We start from the raw sequence: 24,045 nt of genomic DNA, 5'->3' as shown, positions 1-24,045 counted from the left end.
TTTATTACATAAATATGAATAATTAAAACAACAAATTGTCAGTGCTATTGCAAAAATAAATCGCCTGGATGTTTCAGTGGGTGGCGCTGTTATTTAAGCCCTCCATTACTGCCCTGTAGAATAAAGCAGCTCCTAATTGAGGATCTGAATCACATCCAGTTCTAATTACACTGCAGCAGTTTGACATTCGACACTCAGCAAGAATCCTCAGCTTCAACCACCTCTTCTCTGCTGTTCACCTCATCAGGTTTAGCTGTGAAATACACAATTATTATCATTAATTATTATAATCAAATGCTTAATAAAAGGACCATCTTAGTGAGACTGAAGGTGTGTTCGATATAAATGACCCACAGTCTGAGGGCTCTTACCTCGAGCTCTGTAGCATTGGACCCCCAGTATGATGGACACCAGCAGATACGGAGAAGCTGCTATTAGACTGCTGAGCAGACTGAGCACTGAGAATGAGTTTCCTGAAGAAGACACATATTAAAATATATGAAAGCAATAAAATCCACTCTGATGGGAATTAAACATTGTTTCAACAGCAGCAAACCTCTCACCGAGATCCAGCTCTGTGGGGACTCTCCGATATCTGAGAGTTTACAGTGGTAGAGACCTCCATCCGACATTAAGACAGTACCGATAGTCCCTTGCTGTTCCTTGTCCTATCCGTTTGACTATTTGGCATGGGCCTATATAGGAACCCCAATGACCGCTGTACAGTTTACTAAAAACCTCCCAGACCTGTCGACCATAGCTCACACTCAGTCAGACCAAACGGAGCTAATTAAATTAAAGGTGCACATATTTGTCATTGTACAGCGTGCACTGTACAGCAAAATGGGTCTTCCGCATTTAACCCACATGGTGATCATGGTACAGTGACCCATCTGTGGTAGTGAACACACACACACACAGCGGTGGGCAGCCAACTCCAGCGCCCGGGGAGCAGAGAGAGTAAAGGGCCTTGCTCAAGGGCCCAACAGTGGCAGCTTGCCAAGCCTGGGAATCGAACCCACAACCCTGTTATCGATATCCCGGCGCTCTCACCGCTGAGCCACCCCTATCGACCTTGCACTCAGTCAGTCCAAACGGAGCTAATTAAATTAACAAACGATCTAGAATATAACCTTCGACCAACCCTAGACAGAGTAGCACCGTTTAAAAGTAAAATTACAAGGCAAAAACGACTCCACTGCACCGTGGTACAGTGATCATACTCGTACCTTAAAACATAAGGCGGACAACCAAACTAGAGGTGTTCCACTCTGCGTGGAAGTACAGCCTTAGTCAATATAGAAAGGCACTCATTAAAGCTCGCTCAGCATATTTGGCCTCGCTGATCGAGAAAAACAAAAACAATCCCAGAGTTCTTTTTAATGAGATCTCTAAACTTACTAAAAGCCAGGCAGATACTCAACCCCAGATTCCAACATCTTTAACCAGTCACGTTTTTATGGCCTTTTTCAATAATAAAATAGAAAATATTAGACAACAAATAGGTGGAGCTGCTTTAGAACATAACTTAGTTGTAGAACAAAGGCTGGAAGCCTTCTACCCACTTCCACAGCCTGAACTAGAATTTTTTTCCTCATCCCTTAGCCTAGGGCATGTACCCAAAACCCTTAAATTAAGAGTCATAAAACCTTTAATCAAGAAATCAAATCTTGATCCTAGTGTATTGTCTAATTACAGACCCATCTCCAACTTAACATTCGTATCCAAGATATTAGAAAAAGCTGTGGCCCAACAACTCATACCTCATAGCTCATAGTAAAAATGACATGTTTGAGGAATTCCAATCATGCCCAATCAGACCCAATCAGACCCAATCACAGCACAGAGACAGCCCTAGTGAAGATTACAAACGATCTCCTTCTTGCCTCTGATCAAGGCTACGTATCTTTATTAGCCCTATTAGACCTCAGTGCAGCCTTTGATACAATAGATCACACTATTATATTAGAAAGATTAGAGAAAATGGTTGGAATCACAGGGACAGCCCTATCATGGTTCCAATCATATCTAACGGGACGCTATCAATTCGTAAATATAAAAGATTTATCTTCAAACTACGCAGAAGTAAGATATGGAGTTCCGCAAGGCTCTATTTTAGGACCGCTATTATTTACATTATACATGTTACCACTGGGCTCAGTTATAAGCAGACATGGCGTTAATTTCCATTTCTATGCAGATGACACACAGCTCTATATATCAGCCAAACCTGACGCTAAATTTAGATTACAGAAAGTGGAGGACTGTGTAAAGGATATAAAACTCTGGATGTCACATAACTTCCTTCTCCTCAACAGTGACAAAACCGAAGTTCTCCTTTTAGGTCCAAAAGACTCTAGAAATAAACTATCAGACTTAATGTTAGACTTGGCTGATTCTTCTATCATTCCTGGTTTAGCAGCTAAAAATCTTTGCGTCATATTCGACTCAGATTTATCATTTGAGCAACATATAGCTAATATTAGTAGAACAGCCTTTATGCAGCTTAGGAACATCGCCAAACTAAGAAACTCTTATCTCTACAGGACGCAGAAAAGCTAGTACACGCTTTTATTACCTCAAGGCTGGAATTACTGTAATGCACTACTGTCAGATTGTTTCAGCAGGAACCTCAATAAACTTCAGCTGATTCCAAATGCTGCAGCCAGAGTCCTTACTAAAACTAGACAATCTGACCATATCAGTCTAGTTCTATCAGCACTTCATTGGCTCCCAGTTCAAATCCGTATTGACTATACAATTTTTCTATTAACATATAAAGCCCTACATGGCCTCGCTCCTGAGTACCTGGGGGATCTTATTACATATTAGGAACCATCAGTAATACTTAGATCTCAGGGTGCTGGACTCTTACTCGTTCCCAAAATTCAGAAAACCTCAGCAGGGGGAAGAGCCTTTTCTTATAAAGCCCCCAAACTCTGGAATAACCTTCCAGATAATGTTCGGGGCTCAGACACAGTCTCAATCTTTAAATCTAAGCTGAAAACTCATCTGTTTAGTTTAGCTTTTGGTAATTAATGTTTCCCCTTAGATTAATGTTGCAGGTCCAGGGCTTCACGGACACAGGGAATTGTAGTACATGGTAAAATAACGTTTACCCAGAGTGCATCACTGTACTGAGTGTAGTAGACTGGGTTTCCTCTCCCCGCTCTGCACCAGTACTGACCTCCATCAGAGACACTAACTGATCTGATGGTGTAGGAGTGTGGTGGTCTCACTCTCAGGGGTCTATGTGTGTTTGGACCAGTAAAACCTCCATCCAGCAGACTGGTTCAGCTCACAGTACAGAGTCACTGGGATTCCTATCAGTGCAGCTCCTTTTTTAGGTCTAGGTGTTTCTGCAGTTGGAGATGAAGAACACGGTAATCACTCACCTTTAACAGAGAGATCCACTCTGTTACTCTCCTGAGATGATGTGGGTCTGCCAGCTCTCTCTCCTCTACACCAGTACTGACCCTGATCTGCTGCTGAACTGATGATGGTGAAGGTGTTTAGCTGAGACTGATAGACTGCAGTTCTCCTGCTGCCTTTATACCACTGATATCTCCAGTTCCTGTGAGACTGTATCCCACACTTCAGAGTGACTGACTCTCCAGTGAACACGGGTCTCCATCTGGGTTCTACAGTCAGTGTAGCTCTGGGTAAAGCTGAGGAAACAGCAGAAAGAGCCTAACAACCATAAGGTGTGTATTATTCTATTACATATTTCTATCATTATTTTTTTCCCCTGGTTGATGTTTTTGAATAAATGGATAATATAGATGAGTTCACCTTTTACAGTGAGTGTAACAGAGTTACTGTAATATGATAACTGGGCTCTGTTATGTCGTTCTCCTCTACACCGGTACTGATCTCCATTAACCACAGCATCTCCTCTGATGGTGAGAGTGTCTCTGTTTACAGTGTGAGTTGCAGGCTGGCGCACTGACGACCATCTACGCTGATTATTCTGCTTATACCACTGATATGTCCATCCATCATGAGTGTCAATCTCACACTTCAGAGAGACTGACTCTCCAGTGAACACAGTACTGTCTGGTTCTACAGTCAGTGTAGGTCTGGGTAGGTCTATAGAAGAAAGGAGAACTTTAGAAACATCTGAAGTTAATAATTTGATTTATTTTATAATAATTTAGTAATTATCAGCTGATCTTCTCTGTAGGGAAGTGACAGTGAGGTTAATGAAGACCAGAGAGATGATCACACTCACCTGATACAGTCAGTCTAACTGGGGGACTGGTGTATGTGTGAAGCTGTTCATTTAGTATAAATCATGGTTCATTTGAATTTTGTAAATGGTTAGACACTGTATTTAAACACAATTGGACCAACAACTGAATTGAGCAGAACCTAAATGAACTTTCATTTTTATGTACAGTGATGTACAGAGCAGTAAACCTACCTCTCACTGTAAGAGTAACCGGATTACTCTCCTGTGATGACATGGGTCTGTTATCTCTCTCTCCTCTACACCAGTACTGACCCTGATCTGCTGTTGAGCTGATGATGAAGGTATTTAGCTGAAAGTTAGAGACTGCAGTTCTACTGCTGCCTTTATACCACTGATATGTCCAGTCACTGTGAGACTGTATCCCACACTTTAGAGTGACTGACTCTCCAGTGAACATGGGTCTCCAGCTGGGTTCTACAGTCAGTGTAACTCTGGGTAAAGCTGTGAAACAGAGAGGAAAGATTTCTGGGTTGATTTTTTGAGGCTTTTTAAAGCAGACTTATCTGACTTATCTCATCAGAAATCGTTGTACTTTTTAAATGCAATAATAATTGTAATGCTGTAATTGGATAGTGCACTTCAGATGTTGTGTAGACTGTTTACTTGCCCATAACACATAATAACAATTACATACAAAATAAATATCTATTAGATTCACCTTCATTTTCCTGAACCTAAAACTTGGTCCTAACTCTAACCTCAGTCCAAAACCTACATTTGAAGTTCTTACCTCTAAACCTGGTCAAAAATTAAACCTAAAACCCTAAACTTAACTATCTTACTGTGATCCTAAACATTAACCCTACCCTCAACCCTAAACCTAAACTTTTTTTTTGGCCTATTTCCCAAACAGATATTAACTATTGCTGGATTACAGAGAATTTAAAATTGAGATTTTCATTTGAAGAAAAAAAAAAATCCAGCCCAGGACTACTCTTAATCTTTTTCCGGGAATCCAGTCTATTACTATGGACCTAAACCTTATAAAAACCTTAGTCTCAACTCAAAACCTAAACTTAAACTTCTGAATCTGGTCTGAAACCTAACAGCAACCCTACCCACCTGTAACCACTGTAACCACACAACTAAATATCTGTTAAATTCACATGAATTGTACTGAACATTAAATCTGGACTTAATCCTTAGCTAAACCTCAACCCCAAACCTAGGCTTTTTACCATGGACCTAAACTTAAACTAGTCTTAACCTCAACCTGAACCTGAACACAACCTTCTTATTAGTCTCATCCCAAAATGTAAATTTAAACGTACTAGTATGGTCCTAAACACTAACCTTAACCTCAACCCACAACTTAAACGTAAACATTTTACCATGGACCTAAACCTCACACAAAACTTAGTCTTAACCTAATAAAAATCTAAACTTAAACTTCTGAACCTGGTCTGAAACCTAAAAGTAACCCTACCCACCTGTAACTACATCCAACTAAATATCTATTAAATTCACAGGAATTTTACTGAACATTAAATCTAGACCTAATCCGTACCTAAACCTCAACCCCAAACCTAAACGTTTTACCATGGTCCTAAACCTTAAACAACCTTAAACCTCAACCCAAACCTGAACACAAATGTCTTACACTGGTCCTAAATCTTACAGCAACCTTACCCTCAACCCAAAATGTCTTACCATGGACCCAAATCTTACGCAAACCTTAACCCACAGCTTAAACCGCTTAGGAAGGCCCTAGACCTAGACCCAGACCCAGATCTGACCTTAACCACAAACTAAAAACTAACTGTAAACATCTCTGGTCCTACATTTAGGCCTAACCTTAACCTCAACCCAAAACCATGGGCCTACACCTCACACAAAACGTAGCCTCAACCCAAACTCTAAACCATAACTAAACCCTGGCCTTAAACCTAACAGTGACCCTACCCTCAACCTAAAACCTTACCTGTTACAGTGAGTGTAATAGAGTTACTGTAATATGATGACGGTGGTCTATTATATCGTTCTCCCCTACACTGATACTGATCTCCACTAACCACAGCATCTCCTCTGGTGGTTAATAATAATAATAATCAGCTGATCTTCTCTGTAGTGAAGTGATGGTGAGGTTAATGAAGACTGGAGAGAAGATCACACTCACCTGATACAGTCAGCCTAACAGCAGGACTGGTCTCTGAGGAGCCTGAGGTTCCTCTTACTGTCCCTCTGCAGGTGTAGTCACCACTGTCAGAGTCTGTAACGGAGCCGATTCTGAACTCCTGAGATGTTCTCAATGGAAAAACTGTGTTACCATCCTTATTCAAGGTGTATGTCCACTCAGTGTCTCCTTCCCCACACTGCAGGTCACATCTGAGAGTGACCGTCTCTCCTCTGAACACCTGATTATCAGGCTTTATGGAGACCACAGCTTAAAAAAAATAAAGAAAACAAGACAACAAATAAGGGAGGGTCTACCGAAACGTAGGCGTGGTCTCTACTGTGCAGACTCTAGCTGGGTTCTAAAACAGCCTAGGCTGCAGCCGAGGTAGGACGGGTCCCTGGTAGGACTGTCCCCTTTATAATCTGCTTTTTTGTAGCCTTGTGTCACATAAAACCAGTGACCAGTGTCATCAGTGGCAGTGGCAGTTTGCTGAGCCCAGGTATTGAACCCACAACCCTGTCATCATTAGCCCAGTGCTCTAACCTCTCAGCCACCATTGCCCCCCATTATATTTAGTTTCTCTTATGAAATCATTAAGATTCTCACTATTACAGCAAAAATAATATGTAGCACCATTATAAGTGACCTGTGTTGTTTCCATATATATAGTAGAATATTGTCCCCTGTAAAGTCACCATTTTGGAGATGCAAAGTTTTGTTTTAACAGTAATAATGTGCAAGTATGCATTTATTTATTAATTTATTTATTTAAAAAGAATAGTTTTAATAAACAGCTTCCTGCATTTGGGTAATCTTTTACAGTCCTCTATTGAATGTAAGGAAATATGCAAATAAACATAAATACAGATTAAATAAGATTCACCTTGTGTTTGTCCACAGTGGATAAGTGCAGTCAGCCCTAAAGGCAAAAACAGAGGAAACTGTGCATTATTTTTAATAATATAATTGCATATTTACATTTATGGCATTTAGCAGACGCTCTTATCCAGAGCGACTCACAAGGTTACTCATATTACACAGGTGGGCCAATGTAGTGTTAGGAGTCTTGCCCAAGGACTGTTATTGGTGTAGTGCAGCATAGTCACCCAGTACTGGGAATCGAACCCCAGCCTCCCACATGGGGTGGTAACTCAGTGGCAGGTAGTGGTGTTATCTGTTGCGCCACTTATTACATAAGTAATTACAATTATTATTTAGAATAGTTCTAAATGTTTCTGTTGTTTATAAATTCAAATATTACATTTATTTCTAAAATAAAACAATGAGAAGGAACACAAGCATGTTTAATAGGTTTTGAGAGCCCTTTTAACCCCTTAAACAGAAAATGGCCCACAAGTTTGTACAGAAGACCCTGTAGTTACTGAGTAATACACCTTACTGTGTAGTGAGCCTCTGCATTAAAAGGGTTAAACCCAGTCCAGAGTTTTCAGATTTTCTGTTTTGTAAACCTGCTTGGTTATGTTAAAACATGGACCAGTCTGATTTTATTATTAGAAAGCCTATCAAAAAAAAAAAACCCACAAATGATATATACTTAGAGGTGAGCTTATTTAGTTTTAACAAGTCAGGATTTACAATAGTTTAGGCTTCAGAATTTGCAGTAGTAAGACATCAGAGTTTACAGTAGTTCAGGCTTCAGTATTTACAGTAGTTAAAACATCAGAATTTACAGTAGTTTAGGCCTCAATGTTTACAGTAGTTTAAGCTTCAGTGTTTACAGTAGTTTAGGCTTCAATGTTTACAGTAGTTTAAGCTTCAGTATTTACAGTAGTTTAGGCATTAATATTTACAGTAGTTTAGGCTTCAATATTTACAGTAGTTAAAGCTTCAGTATTTACAGTAGTTTAGGCTTTAGTGTTTACAGTAGTTTAGGCTTCAATATTTACAATAGTTTGGGCTTCAGTATTTACAGTAATTTAGGCTTCAGTATTTACAGTAATTTAGGCTTCAGTATTTATAGTGATTTAGGCTTTAGTGTTTACAGTAGTTTAGGCTCCAGTGTTTACAGTAGTTTAGGCTTCAGTATTTACAGTAATTTAGGCTTCAGTATTTATAGTGATTTAGGCTTTAGTGTTTACAGTAGTTTAGGTATTAATATTTACAGTAGTTTAGGCTTCAATATTTACAGTAGTTTAGGCTTCAGTGTTTACAGGAGTTTAGGCATTAACATTTACAATAGTTTGGGCTTCAGTGTTTACAGTAGTTTAGGCATTAATTTTTACAATAGTTTGGGCTTCAGTATTTACAGTAGTTTAAGCTTCAGTATTTATAGTAATTTAGGCTTTAGTGTTTGCAGTAGTTTAGGCTTCAGTGTTTACAGTAGTTTAGGCTTCAGTATTTACTGTAGTTTAAGCTTCATTATGTACAGTAGTTAAGGCATCATAGGCATTAATTTAGGTAGTTTAGACATTAATATTTACAGTAGTGTGGGCTTCAGTATTTACAGTAGTTTAGGCTTCAATATTAATAGTAATTTAGGCTTTAGTGTTTACAGTAGTTTTGGCTTCAGAATTTACTGTAGTTTAAGCTTCATTGTGTACAGTAATTAAATAATCAGAATTTACAGTAGTTTAGGGTTTAGAAAAACTTTGTAGATATTCTATAAGATATGTTGGTGGATGATGAGAAGTGGATGTAGTTTTAGAGTAAAGATGCAGCACTCCCTCATTAGCGGTTCATGTTTCAGTGGTTAAAGCGAGTAGCTTTGCTCAAACACTACATACGAAGATTTGATAACTCAAATGGTGTTTTAAAATAAAATTAAAGTTAAGAAATTTTCAGACCTTCATCTAGAAGTCTGTACACTGAGTTCAGCATTAAATAAAAGCTTAAAAACCTGCTGAGCTTTACACAGTCACTCAGTCACACAGAAACTGATGCTCAGAGCACCTCAGACTGCAGATTAACCCCTTAATGCAGCAGCGCTCCCACTACTGAAGACATAAAGAAAAGATTTACTTACAGAGTATTACAGAGAGTGGACTGAGCTCCATACTGTCCCAGTACTGACAGACTGACTGCCTGACTGACTGAACAACGCTCTGTGTCAAATAACTCTCCTTAACTTCCTGAGAGAGAGAGAGAGAGAGAGAGAGAGAGAGAGAGAGAGAACTTTAAAAGAGGAACACCTGCACTAATATATCCATCTCCAATTTATCAAATGTCCTCGACTATAGTCTGCCACACCTGGAATGGTGCCAATAGGTTCATCAGTTTCATCTGCTCCAAAAAGTCCTATTCTATTGGCAGTACTTCTCTACAGGGACTAGACAAGCTGTGTGTGTGTGTGTGTGTGTGTGTGTGTGTGCATTTGCACATATGTGGCAGCAATTGGTGCCACTTAAAGTAGCTTAATGCATTCATTAAAAAGGTGTCCACAAATATGTGGACATGTAGTGTACTATAATTAAAATGGCAGCAAGGAACCACAGCCAGTCATGACAATTTAGTAAAAGTATAAGTACTCAATTTCAGTAATACTTAAAAAGAGGAAAGTCATTCTGAACCAACTGAGTTGAAACCTACGGAAGTATGTGCTTCTGTGTGTGATGCTAAAAATGGGTTGATGTCATTGATGCTATTTCTGTTTCCCAAACCGAGAACTGAATTGTGTGGTTAAAGTGCAAACAGACCATCAGTTTTAATCTGTCTACAATAAGACTGCAGGTGGTTGGTGTGATGTGGCACAACAGAAAACACCAGATAACACCACTACCAGTAAGCCAGTAAGCTACAACCACATGGGAGACTGGGGTTCAATTCCCAGTCTGGGTGACTATACTGTGCTGCACCAATAAGAGTCCTTGGGCAAGACTCCTAACACTACACCGGCCCACCTCTGTAATATGAGTAACCTTGTAAGTCGCCCTGGATAAGAGCATCAGCTAAATGCCGTGTGAGCTGTTTGCTGATACAGCTATCTTAGTCATAATTATAGACAAACAACTAATAACTCTCAAAAATAAACAGCAAAAGTAATAAACAGTAAACAGCATAAACAGTGCACTGAGTACTGTTCATGTGTTTTAATGAGCAATTACGTAAACATCCACAGTGCAGGCTAGAAAAAGTAAGTGAACACTTGAATATTATTAACCTATAGATCTCGCTTTGCCAGCTATCATCAACCTCCGGGTGGTCTTGGGGAAACTTGAGATGGGCCACAATTTTGTGGACAGCTGTGGTTTCCTTAGTGGTGACCTTCTATGGACACCATTCTTGTTCAGTGTTGTTGTGATAGTGGACACATGGACAAAGGATTTTACAGATTGCTGAGCATCCTGTTGGTCTTCTGGTTTGATGGACATACTCCACTAAAACTCTGCTTAATGCCCATGAATATGTGATTGATAAGCTGTTGCTTAACAAGAAATTCGCAAAAACTCATTAAAATGGGTTTCAGTTCTAGTTTCAGTATTAGCCATTTTTAAATCAAAGGTGTGCTTACATGTACCACTGTCTTACCTAAACCTTATATTTGCTGTATGTCCAAATGTTTGTGGACACCCTTTCTAATGAATGCCTTCAGCTGCTTTAATTCAGTTGCTCAATGCTGTGGGGCTGTATAAAGGTACTCCCATAAAAGCAGGATAATATTTCTTTAATAATATTCTGAAAGAAATGATGAATGAGCAGGTGTCCCAAGACTTGACAAATGGTCAATTCCATTTTGTGCTTAAACCCCTTGATTTATTTTACATATTTTCATTATCCTTTTAACAACTGAATTATATTCCCTGCATTATGCCAGTAGGAGATTTAACAAATAATTGAGTTACTGCTGGAAGATCCTCAACATTTTGTACACAATAATAAGAGAGGAAGAATGACATTACCGGTTGCAGGTCACATTTATTTTAGAACAATTTTTTTTATTTAATATCATAATTGACGTAGCAGAGTTAAACAGATCATTGGAACAGACATAAAATATGTCCTTTTCTAATTACTGAAATAACACCTCACAGAACATATTCTCCTTTATATATATATATAAATCATATATATATATATATATATATATATATATATATATATATATATATATATATATATATATATATATATATATTTTTTTTTTTTTTTTTTAAGCACAAAAAATGTAATAATTGAATGCTAATTTGAATGGCTGAATTTGTGTATTAATTGTGTCTTTTTATAATGAAAGTGTAATAATTAGTATTATTCTTTAAAACATACACAATAAAAGCTATTTTGGAAAAAATATGGGCCCTATTTTAAGGATCTTTTGGCGAGCCGTCAACCATGCACTGTGTCATTGCATCTTTGCTATTTGAATGAGGGTAAAAGTATGCCTTGTATCAAAACACTCATAAGGCATGTACTAAGTCTCTTAATTAATCATGGGTGTGTTTTGGCCCTTTAAGAGCCAGGTGTGGACTTTGGCGGATTGCTATCTCAATGACGCAAATCTTATATAAATTATGTAAAATGGTTGAAAAAACCATCATCCAGCAGTCCTACCAAATAATTCGGACCAGAACAAACAGACTAAACACAGCCCAGTGTATGGGCTAAATAAATAGGGTCTTGAGGCAGAATACAGTCTATTTTTAGGCTAAATAGTCCAAAAAGAAGTCCATGATGGGCCAACCAGATTTAGCTCAATAAACAACTATATGACATCTGCATCTGAACAGTCATGTGACATCTGATGCTGGGTAGATGGTATCAAAAACCAGTTGTAGGTCTCACTGAGGAAGTAGCCTATGCGTTTCTAAGTGCAATGCTAAAAATGGCTTTTAGTCACTGATACTATATAAACTCTGTTTTTCAATGAACTGGTTAGCATATTGCGGTTGGTGTGAAGTTCGCGGGGGCAGAATGCAAACAGATCATCAGGTCAACTCTTACAGCAGTGGTAAGTGGGAGTTGTGAAATGAGACCGATCCATTCAGCGTCCTCTGTCCTTTTATTGGTCATGAGCTGGATGCTGCATATAATAAACATCCATGAGCTGGATGTTCATATAACGTTGTCTAAACTGGTAATTACTTGCCTGGTTTGCTGGTTTTGATAGCAGGGCAGTGTAAAGGTCTGCTGCTTTTTTAGATTACGTAAAACTAAACTTAAAAATGTCAGTGAGGAAATGTACAATTTAGCTCATAGTCTATTGTGATTAATATTATTAGTACTAAAATACACAGAAACACACCTGCACACTTGATTGGCAACAGAAGATTTAGACAAGCTAATAATCCAGCAGTCAGATAAATGTCCAGCAGTCCTGCTAATCACCCGGCAGTCTTACCAAATCAGCCAGCAGCAGTCCTAGCTAACCATCCAGCAGTCCTACCAAATCATCCAGCAGTTCTACTAAATCATACAGCAGTCCTACCAAATCATCCAGCATTCCTAGCTAACCATCCAGCAGTCCTACCAAATCATCCAGCAGTTCTACTAAATCATACAGCAGTCCTACCAAATCATCCAGCATTCCTAGCTAATCATACAGCAGTCCTACCAAATCATACAGCAGTCCTACCAAATCATCCAGCAGTCCTTCCAAATCATCCAGCAGTCTTACCAAATCATCCAGCAGTCCTTCCAAATCATCCAGCAGCCCTAACAAATCATCCAGCAGTCATACAAAATCATACAGCATTCCAAGCTAATCATCAAGCAGTCCTACCAAATCATTCAGCAGTCCTAGCTAATCATCCAGCAGCCCTACCAAATCATCCAGCAGTCCTACCAAATCATCCAGCAGTCCCAGCGGGTATTTTTAGGCTAAATAGTCCAAAAGAAGTCCATGATGGGCCAACCAGATTTAGCCCCAAAAACAACTATATGACATCTGCATCTGGACAGTCATGTGACATCTGATGCTGGGTACATTGTAGGTTTCACTAAGGAAGTAGCCTATGCGTTTCTAAGTGCAATGCTAAAAATGGCTTTTAGTCACTGATGCTATATAAACTCTGTTTTTCAAAGAACTGGTATATTGAGGATATTGAGGTTGGTGTGAAGTTCGCGGGGGCAGAATGCAAACAGGTCATCAGGTCAACTCTTATAGCAGTGGTAAGTGGGAGTTGTGAAATGAGACCGATTCATTCAGCGTCCTCTGTCCTTTCATTGGTCATGAGCTGGATGCTGCATATGAATATGACTAACTAAAAAAAACACACATATCTGTGTACATTTTGTTAAGACCCTCGGCTGTAATGTAGGATAGGGTGCAGCCCTGTAATTGGCCAACAGGGGCCAGGATAAAGGATAAAGTATTACCCAAGAGAGAGACATACAGGGCCCTGTATTAGCGTTCTTTGGGCAAGCCGTCAGTCGTGCACCGTGCAGCTTGATTTAGGGCGTCAGTGTGTCTTTGCTATCATAACGACAGGAAAAGTAGGCCTTGCACGGATCGAAATGCGCAAAAGGCATGTACTAAGTTTCCTAATTAGCCATGGGTGTGTTTTGGGTGTAATGTGCAATAAACCAGCCTGTGGCATTTCAAACTTTACACCTGCCTTATCCTATTACAGGGAAGTATGGTCTTTTTTCTGCTTCTTGGGGTATTTCCAACATTGTGTTTTGCTCCTAGTCCTTTTTTGACATTTTGGATGTTTCTTACCTCAGACATGAAGTATGACAAGTATGAATATTAAAACAGACATACAGGAGTATTTTTACTCCATTTAACAATATTAATAAAAATAATGCAAAATGTATTACAATTCCTTGCTTTGAAAAATGAGAATAAGCACTATATAATAAGTAAAAGTAAGTATAATATATAGTAAAAATTAAAGTCATCTATCATATAAACATACTGCGTAAATAATTCTGCATGTAATGTTTGTGATTTGATGTTTACTACAGCTTAAAAACATTACAGGTAATAAAAAGCAATTTAAATACAGTTAAACGAGTCAAATGTCAAATTAATACTAAAAAAAAGGACGAATCTTCAACTCGACAGCATTAAAAGGTCTAGGTCTGGTAAACCGTCCCACAGAGAGCTAAATGAATATGCATCAAGAATCAAACCTATTTAAACTGATAGCATAAAAACACCCTTTGATAATCATTTGATTTTAATTGGTCTTGGATCTGCTGATGCAGTGCTATAGATACAGAAGCAGAACAGAGCTTAATAAAACCACCTGGATGTTTCAGTGGGTGGCGCTGTTATTAAAGCCCTCCATTACTGCCCTGCAGAATGAAGCCGGTCCTAATTGAGGATCTGAATCACATCCAGTTCTAATTACACTGCAGCAGTTTGACATTCGACACTCAGCAAGAATCCTCAGCTTCAACCACCTCTTCTCTGCTGTTCACCTCATCAGGTTTAGCTGTGAAATACACAATTATTATCATTAATTATTATAATAAAATGCTTAATAAAAGGCACGTCTTAGTGAGACTGAAGGTGTGTTCGATATAAATGACCCACAGTCTGAGGGCTCTTACCTCGAGCTCTGTAGCATTTGACCCCCAGTATGATGGACACCAGCAGATACGGAGAAGCTGCCATTAGACTGCTGAGCAGACTGAGCACTGAGAATGAGGTTCCTGAATTAGACACACCTGATCAAATAAATAAAAGCAATAAAATCATCAGCATGTAGTATAAAAATAACTGTCCCCATTATGAGACATCTGTCAATTAACCATCCTATTAAACACAGCAAACCTGTGACTGAGATCCAGCTATGTGGGGATTCTCCTTTCTCTGGGAGTTTACAGTAAACCTACCCGATACAGTCTATCCTTCCCTCTCTCTATCTCTCTCTCTCTCTTGATCTCTCCCCTCCACCCTACCACCCCATTCTATGTCTTTGCAGCCCCTCAGTTGCCAGTCCTGTTGGATTTATCTTCTTCTTTATCCTGGAGGTTTCACCTGCCATGGACGCCTCCATGTCTTCGCCAGTCCCCTTTGATCTACACTTGTAGATCCTCCATGTCTCAGATTTTAGCCTCCTTACTTCATTCCTGCTCCTAAACTGACTCCTTTACTTTTTGCACAATACATTTTAATGGCCGTCCGTCCGTCTGTCCACACATGACTCTTCATGTCTTTTCCAGTCCTCCAAGCCTGCACCTGTGGACCCTCCAAGAATGAACTTCAATTGTCTACTTCTACTGGGCCAAGCTCAACTCCTTCAACTACATCCTTTATATTTTGCCATACAGGCCATTTCCTATATCCAGTCTAACATCACCTGCCCTGACACATCTGGCACCTTGTGATCTATCTGGACACCATTTCTTCACACCATTTCTGGACATCACCTCTTCACAAGGTTCCTAACTGAACAACAAACACAGAGATGGACCATGACACACATCTCCTTACTTGCTCAGGCCTTGCCCCTCCACCAAACCATATGAATTCTGACATGCTACATCTAACTCAGATGCTTAATGTCTAATCATCCAACTCATGCAGGTGTGTTGAGATGGTGAGGTTAAGTGGAGCTTCAGAGAAGCCTGGCCAACAACCAGAGCCAAAGCACATGGTCACATGGTCATGCGCAGTACCCTGTATGTCCAGGAGGAGAGTTATTGTGAAAAAAACACTAGCATTAATGACTGTGAATAAAGCTGTCTAAAACAGACAGAAAGTAGCTAGAAAAGTCAGATGGTAGAATGTCTCCTACTCACCAGTAACGTTTACCCAGAGTGCATCACTGTAGTTTGTGTAGTAGACTGTGTTTCCTCTCCCAGCTCTGCACCAGTACTGACCTCCATCAGAGACATTAACTGAGCTGATGGTATAGGAGGGTGTCCAAGTGGTGGTCTCATTCTCAGGGGTCTGTGTGTGTTTGGACCAGTAAAACCTCCATCCAGCAGACTGGTTCAGCTCACAGTACAGAGTCACTGGGTTTCCTATCAGTGCAGCTCCTTTAAAGCTGGATGAGAGTTCAGGTTTAGGTGTTTCTGCTGTTGATGATGAAGCACACAGACTATCAGCATACTGAGATCAGTCTCACTCATATTTCTGCTAAGATTAATTGAGTGCCTATTTTAAGGGAATGTCCCAAATTACCTCAGAGACTCACCAGACACAGTGAGGGTAACAGCATTGCTGATCTCTGATCTCAAGGAGTCTCTCCTCCTCTCCCCTCTGCAGCTGTATTTACCGCTGTCATACTCTGTAACGGAGCTGATTCTGTACTCTTGTGATGTGTTGGATGCGTGGTGAGTGTAATCACTCCTATTCCAGCTGTATGTCCATTCAGTGACTCGTCCTCCCTGTACGTCACACCTGAGAGTGACACTCTCACCTCTGAACACCTGATTGTTAGGCTTTATGGACAACACAGCTTCTGCACGCTCTGTAACAAAATGCATTTGTGAATTAGTTATAAAATTATATGAAAACATCCTAAAATAAAAATTAGCGAATCATTAACAGATGATATACGGTATGCCTGATCACTGCTGAATTACAAAAACCCACAAGGTTAATCTGCTACACATTAACCTTAACATTCAACCATTCAAATGAAAAAACTGCACTGTTTAACTGTAACTCCAAAACTCCTGCAGCATTCAGGCATGTCTAACTTGTAGTTTGTGGATATTCGAACCAGTACCAAATAATACTACCAGTGTTACCAGGGGTATCTAAGGGTGCTTTCACACCTACCTTGATTGCCACAAACCATGGTCCAGACCAAAGGACAAAATTTGGTCCGACCAAAAGAGGTGAACCATGGTTAATTTTTTTTGGGATGGTTTGGACTCTGACCAATTACAGGAAGCTAAGGCTGGCTATTGTCACCCATTAAACAATAGAAAAAAGAATCCAGCTCCCCTTTGTGTGTGCGCAAATCACGCAGCAGTATGCAACAGATTATTGCTTGCGATTCCCGTTTCTGATCTAACTGTAGGTTAACCCTTATTAACGAAATCTGAAAAAGGTCATCTGTTCCACACATTCTGCTGCTTGCACTGGAAAAGAGTCAGATTATGGCAGGGAAGCAGAATTTGGCACAACACCTGGGGCAACTTGCCAAATTGACAACCCGTTGAATGTCTGACGCATGTCCTTCTATGAACCAGTCAATGGCCATTTCTCAATCTGCATTCTTGTCTGAACTTCCTGTGGACTTGTTCCTGTGAGGTTGCAGCCCAAATACTGTTCCATCCAGCTCTGATATGTTCTCGTTCCACCCGGGTTATTGAGGATGCATCAGGATGTGTGGACTTCGCACAGCCAAATATCCCAGAATGTTCCATTGCTGTGCTCCCGGACGCAGGGGTTTGTACTCTATACTAAGTACACCAGTCTGAACTGGGATACTTTGCATTGAGAATGCCACAGTGTCAATCAGAAAGGATAGAGAGAGGCAGCCCATGTATGTGATAAAGACGGGACATAGCAAAGATCTTTAGTGCCCTTGCTAAACTGCGGTATGAAACCCAAAAGTCCTAGGTCCGGACTTTCAGCTGACTTTCAGCGGTGAAACCACCCTAAAGGTACTAAGGGCACCAAACTAATAAACAACTAATCCTTTAACTCCTTATCCTCCACTCGTTCTTTTGCACATCAACATTTCTGCCATGATTAAGATGGTAAGTGTCCAGAAAAGTATTCCAGACAATACACCTGAAAGTCTTTACTTTAGTCTGACAGCAATTAATAAGGAACATCAGACATTAATAAACCAATATCATCAGCAGTTAGGAACTTTTCACACCAGATGAACTCAAAATATCGCCAAAAACGTCCAATTTAGTACAAAGTCTCCTACTTACCAGTAATGTTTACCCAGAGTGCATCACTGTAGTTTGTGTAGTAGACTGGGTTTCCTCTCCCAGCTCTGCACCAGTACTGACCTCCATCAGAGACACTAACTGATCTGATGGTATAGGAGGGTGTCCTAGTGGTGGTATCATTCTCAGGGGTCTGTGAGTGTTTGGACCAGTAAAACCTCCATCCAGCAGACTGGTCCAGTTTACAGTACAGAGTCACTGGGTTTCCTATCAGTGCAGCTCCTTTAAAGCTGGATGAGAGTTCAGGTTTAGGTGTTTCTGCAGTTGGAGATGAAGAGTACAGTTCAAACCATGAAGTGTCAGAGTTCACACACTGCTCTCAGAGTCGTCACCACAGTAACCACTCACCTTTAACAGAGAGATACACTCTGTTACTCTCCTTTGAGAAGAAATGTCCGCGCAAAGACATTGCTCTACACCAGTAATGACCCTGATCTGCTGCTGAACGTATGGTGTATAAGGTATATGGTTGGTAGTCAGATGCAGTAATCCTCCTGCTGTCTTTATACCACTGATATACCCATCCATATCTCCACTCATATCTCCGGTAAGACAGTATCTCACACCTCATGGTGACTGACTCTCCAGTGAACACAGTACTGTCTGGACTTACAATCAGTGTAGCTCTGGGAACGACTGTGGGAACAAAAGAGAAGAGAAGAGGCACAAAAAAGTATTGGGACACCAAATTCTCTACTGTTCAAGGAAGAAGGCTTTCTTATAGATTGTGGAGGAGTATTGCTGTGAGGATTTGATTGCATTCAGCGACAAGAGTGTTAGTGAGGTCTGGATTTTGAATGAACCCCTTAAACTCATCCCAAAAGTATTGGATGGAGCACCAACCATCATTCCATCACACCACAGCTCAATGCTGGGGGGCTTCATACCCCTCTAGCCCATGTCTGGCATTAGGAGGCATGGTGCCAACAGGTTCATATTTATCTGCTCCAGAGAGTCCTATTCTATTGACAGTACTTCTCTACAGGGACGATACAAGCCGTGTGTGCATTTGCACATTTGTGTTTGTCAGAAGTTAGAACATTAGAAGTAATGTGTAATAGCGCTTATGATAATCGGATTTGCAGAATGTGAAGGATGGTTACAAGCTCACCCCTTGCAGTAACAGAGTTACTGTACTGTGAGAATTGTGGTCTGTCATGTCGTTCTCCTCTACACCGACACTGGGATCTGAAATCTCCATGCAATGTATCCTCGTCTCTGATGATGAGTCTGTCTCCATATGAACTGTGATACTCAGACCAATGCACTGCAGACCAGTGACCCCATTTCTGCTGATACAACTGATATCTCCATCCATCATAAGCGTTAATCTCACACTTCAGAATCACTTCAGGAAACATAGTACTGTCTTCTTCTACAGTCAGTGTAGCTCTGGGTAGATCTATAGAAAGAAAGGAACAGCCGTGCATTCAGAGCATTGGAATCGCACAGTCAATTGCGGTATGATAATTAAAACACATTAAGACTCTTTACTATGTTACTAGTTACGTTTAGATGTAGCTTTTATTGAAAATGAAACTGTCCTTCATGTATAATATATGGACAAAAGTATTGGGACATCTGCTCATGGTTTCTTCTGAAATCAAGGGTTTAAAAATAGAGTTTATTCTGCTTTTGTTAGAGTTACTGTCTCTACCGTCCAGGGAAGAAGTCTTTTCACTAGATTTTGAAAGGAGCATTGCTATGAGGATTTGATTGCTCTCAGTGACAAGTGACATTCAGTGTTAGAGAGGTCAGGATGTTGGATGATCACCACCCCACTTTGTTATCCCCAACTGCTCAACTTATCCCAAAATGTCTGGATGGAGCATCAGCATCCATCATTCACACATCCACACATCCACACATCTTTATACCCCTCTAGATCACCCCTGGCATTAGTGACAGAGTGTCCACAAACGTTTGTGCATTTACACTTTATTTCATTTTATTCTATTTTATTTTCATATTGTGCTTTTTTAACTTCTTCTTCTTCTCCTTCTTCTTCTTCTTAATAATAATAATAATAATAACACTGAAGATATGAATGCACCCACCTGTTACAGTCAGTGTAGCAGCATCACTGATCTGTGAGTAGCGTGAGGTTCCTCTGACTGTTCCTCTGCAAGTGTATTCACCACTGTCAGACTCTCCAACAGAGCTGATATTATATTCCTGTCCACTAGATACATTTGTGGAGGAATTCTCTTTAAACCAGCTGTATGTCCACTCGGTGTCTCCTCCTCCCTTTAGGTCACATCTGAGATTGACGTTCTCTCCCCAGAACACCTGATTACCAGGCTTTATGGACACCACAGCTTTTCGTGTCTCTGTGGAGTAAAAATAAAATGTCTTCAGAACAACCTAGTTTGAGGAAGCTTGATGTCCATGAACACTACATAGTCAACCCTTTAGTGTTGATGAAACACCTACACTGTTCATAAAAGTCCAGATGGACACAAATGGCTACATGTAATTAGAGATATCCCCATACGAAACAGTGGATAGTGGATAGTGGATAGTCTGATTCAATTTCCGATCCTTTGTGTTTACTGCTGCACTCTAAGGCAGAGCGCCTTCTGGTGCCATGATCTAGGTGTCATTACCAGAGATTATTCTCAGCCCACAGCAGTGAGGAGTGTTCTCAGAAGATAACAGGGCAGTTTAGAGGCTGTGGTGGGAAACAGTTTGACAGTGGAACATGAAAACAGAACATAATATCTGTGATCCTTTGAGCTTTGGTTGCATTTGAGCTGCTTTTCCCTCATTAGATTGAGTATTCAAACCAAGTCAGTTTTGCTGTACTTGTGCAAAGACAATGTCAATCTTTTCTATTATATCCATGAGTGGAAATACAGTGTGAGTATTTGATCCCCCACTGATTTTAAAAAGTTTGTAGTCTGACTCTGATAATTAAACAGTCTATGATTTTATGGTAGCTTCATTTTAACAGTGAGAGATTGAATATCAAAAAGAAAATCTAGAAAATTAAATAATATTTAAACAAAAAATTATTTGCATTTCATTGAGGGAACTAAGTATTTGATCCCCTAAAAACCATGACTAATGTTGGCTCCCACAGACCACTGACACACCCTAATCTCAGTGAAATCATTATCTGCATGAGAGACACCTGTCCCAAATTGTCACTTGTGTAAAAAGCCACCTGCCAAGAGACTCAGTAACACTCCAACATCTCCACCATGGGCAAGACTAAAGAGCTGTCTGACCTACACAAGGCTAAAATGGGCTACAAAGCCATTAGTAAGAAGCTGGATGAGAAGGTGACAACTGTTGGTGCAATTATTTGAAAGTGGAAGAAGCACAATCACATTACTGTCAATCGACCTAGGCCTGAAGCTCCATGCAATTTATCACCTCGTGGAGTTTCATTGATCATGAGAAAGGTTAAAAATCATCCAAGAACTACACGGGAGGAGCTGGTTAATGATCTCAAGGCAGCTGGGACCACAGTCTCCAAAAAAAAAACATTGGTAATACACTGAGATGTAATAGTTTAAAATCCTGCAGTGAATGCAAGGTTCCTCTGCTCAAGAAGGCTCATGTCCAGGCCCGATAAGACTATGAATAAGAAAAACCCACAATGGTCACAGAAATAACTTGAATCTGACAAAAGTAATAATAAATAAAAATTCTATGAAAATGAACAAATGAAAATCCGACACTGATTTTGAACCATGCTTCAACAGAATTATTTTAAAAAGTAAACTTACTTAAAAAAATGATGGTACCCCTGAAAATAGTGTGACCAAAGGGGCATGTTAAATCAAGGTGTGTCCACTAATTAGCATCGCAGGTGTCTACAATCTTGTAATCAGACAGTGGGCCTATATATAGGGCTACAGGTAGTCACTGTGCTGTTTGGTGACAGTGTGTGTACCACACTCAACATAGACCAGAGGAAGCAAAGGAAAGAATTGTCTCAGGAGATTAGAAAGAAAAGTATAGACAAGCATGTTAAAGGTAAAAAAGCTTGATGTTCCTGTGACTACAGTTGTACATATTATTCAGAAATTTAAGATCCATGGGACTGTAGCCAACCTCCCTGAACATGGCTGCAGGAGGAAAATTGATGACAAATCAAAAAGATGGATAATATGAATGGGAACAAAAGAGCCCAGAAAAACTTCTAAAGAGATTAAAAGTGAGCTTCAAGCTCAAGGAACATCAGATCGCACCATGTGTCATTGTTTGAGCCAAAGCGGACTTCATAGGAGACAACCAAGGAGGACACCATTGTTGAAAACAAATCATAAAAAAGCTAGACTGGATTTTTCCAAACTACATGTTGACAAGCCCCAAAGCTTGGGAAAATGTCCTATGGACAGATGAAACAAGAATGGAACTTTTTGCCAAGGCACATCACCTCTATGTTGACAAACATAGACACTGTGAAACATGGAGGAGGCTCTGTTATGTTCTGGGGCTGCTTTGCTGCATATGGCACAGGGCGTCTAGAATCTGTGCAGGGTACAATGAAATCTCAAGACTATCAAAGGATTCTAGAGAGAAATGTGCTGCCCAGTGTCAGAAAGCTTGGTCTCAGTCGCAGGTCATGGGTCTTGTAACAGGATAATGACCCAAAACACACAGCTAAAAACACCCAAGAATGGCTAAGATGAAAACATTGGACTAGTGGCCTTCTATAAGCCCTGACCTAAATCCTATTGAGCATCTTTGGAAGGAGCTGAAACATGCCATCTGGAAAAGGCACCCTTCAAACCTGAGACAACTGGAGCTGTTTGCTCATGAAGAGTGGGCCAAAATACCTGCTGAGAGGTGCAGAAGTCTCATTGACAGTTACAGGAATCGTTTGATTGCAGTGATTGCAACAAAATATTAAATTAAGGGTACCATCATTTCTGTCCAGGCCTGTTTCATGAGTTCATTTTTAAAATTATTTTGTTGAGCATTGTGAGCATTGTGGGTTTTTCTTTCATTATCTGAGGGGTACCAACAATTTTGTCTATGTGTATATTTAAAAAAATCCCTTAATTTACACTGGAAGCAGTTCTAAGCAGTTCTAAATGAATACCTGTCCATTTGAGGCTACTGGATTCAGATTAAAACGGAAGCCATTAGGGCAACAGTTACACATATTCTGTTTCCTAAATGGATGTTTATTGGACCATATTTCCTGACCAGTGGTGCAGGCACTAACCTGGCACATGACAGCGCAACACTATGTGCAGTAAAAGCATCAGTGAATTAGTACATTAAAAACAGGAGAGGCTCGGTGCGCTACAGCCATTACCAGTCCGATCTATGTATGTATTTATGTAGTTCTTTGAGGTGTATAGTAATAAACAGAACCCTTGAAGAACACTTCAAAAGATATGTAGAGTTTTGCACAAGATATGTGATTAGTCTGAAAGTCTTGTCCAGCTGCAGTAAAAGTTGCTGCAATATTAAAAATGAACTCCGACGAAATAATAAAGACGGCACAGGATTTCGGTGCTACACTGTAAAGCCATGAGAGCCACTGTACAAGTGAAGTAATCCAGTACATGAAAATGACTGACCTTGAGTTTGTCCGCAGTGGATGAGGACAATCAGCACTAAGGCAGAGACACAAACAGAGGAAATGATGAATTGTTAAAAAAAATATTATCTGGATCACAGGTAGAACTCTGGAGAACCAGCTGAAATCAGACAGAGGACCAGATGTATGTACAAGCAGGCCCTGAACAGCAATCTTGAGACAAAACAGAGAGAACATTCCTCAGGGATGTAATTTAGGGTAATTCAACTTGAATTAAATTGTGTGAAAGAATTAGGGCTGTAAGAGCTTATCTCAGGCAAACACTGTGATGAAAGTTCTCACAGTTATACCACTCATGTTCGACTTTCAGTGTGGTATTGAGATGTGCTCCAGTTGTGTAGGCTGGACCAC

General features: G+C 40.0%; 1 protein-coding gene across 1 annotated transcript; it reads right to left on the bottom strand.

The window, feature by feature from the left end:
• Positions 1 to 70: 70 nt before the first annotated feature.
• Positions 71 to 23,991, bottom strand: LOC140562275 (cell adhesion molecule CEACAM5-like). The gene is made up of 13 exons (XM_072687784.1): positions 23,985 to 23,991; positions 23,675 to 23,710; positions 20,189 to 20,461; positions 18,114 to 18,389; positions 16,412 to 16,687; positions 16,014 to 16,289; positions 15,061 to 15,072; positions 6,369 to 6,635; positions 4,424 to 4,693; positions 3,793 to 4,089; positions 3,396 to 3,668; positions 372 to 473; positions 71 to 253 (listed from the first exon to the last, which is right to left on the bottom strand). The coding sequence occupies exons 1-13, from the start codon at positions 23,989 to 23,991 to the stop codon at positions 195 to 197; spliced, it is 2,424 nt and encodes an 807-aa protein (XP_072543885.1). The 3' UTR covers positions 71 to 194.
• Between the last annotated feature and the right edge of the window lie 54 nt (positions 23,992 to 24,045).

The sequence above is a fragment of the Salminus brasiliensis genome, chromosome 9 (assembly GCF_030463535.1).
Source record: "Salminus brasiliensis chromosome 9, fSalBra1.hap2, whole genome shotgun sequence".
Taxonomy (NCBI): domain Eukaryota; kingdom Metazoa; phylum Chordata; class Actinopteri; order Characiformes; family Bryconidae; genus Salminus; species Salminus brasiliensis.
This window is presented reverse-complemented; position numbering and strand designations above follow the sequence as displayed.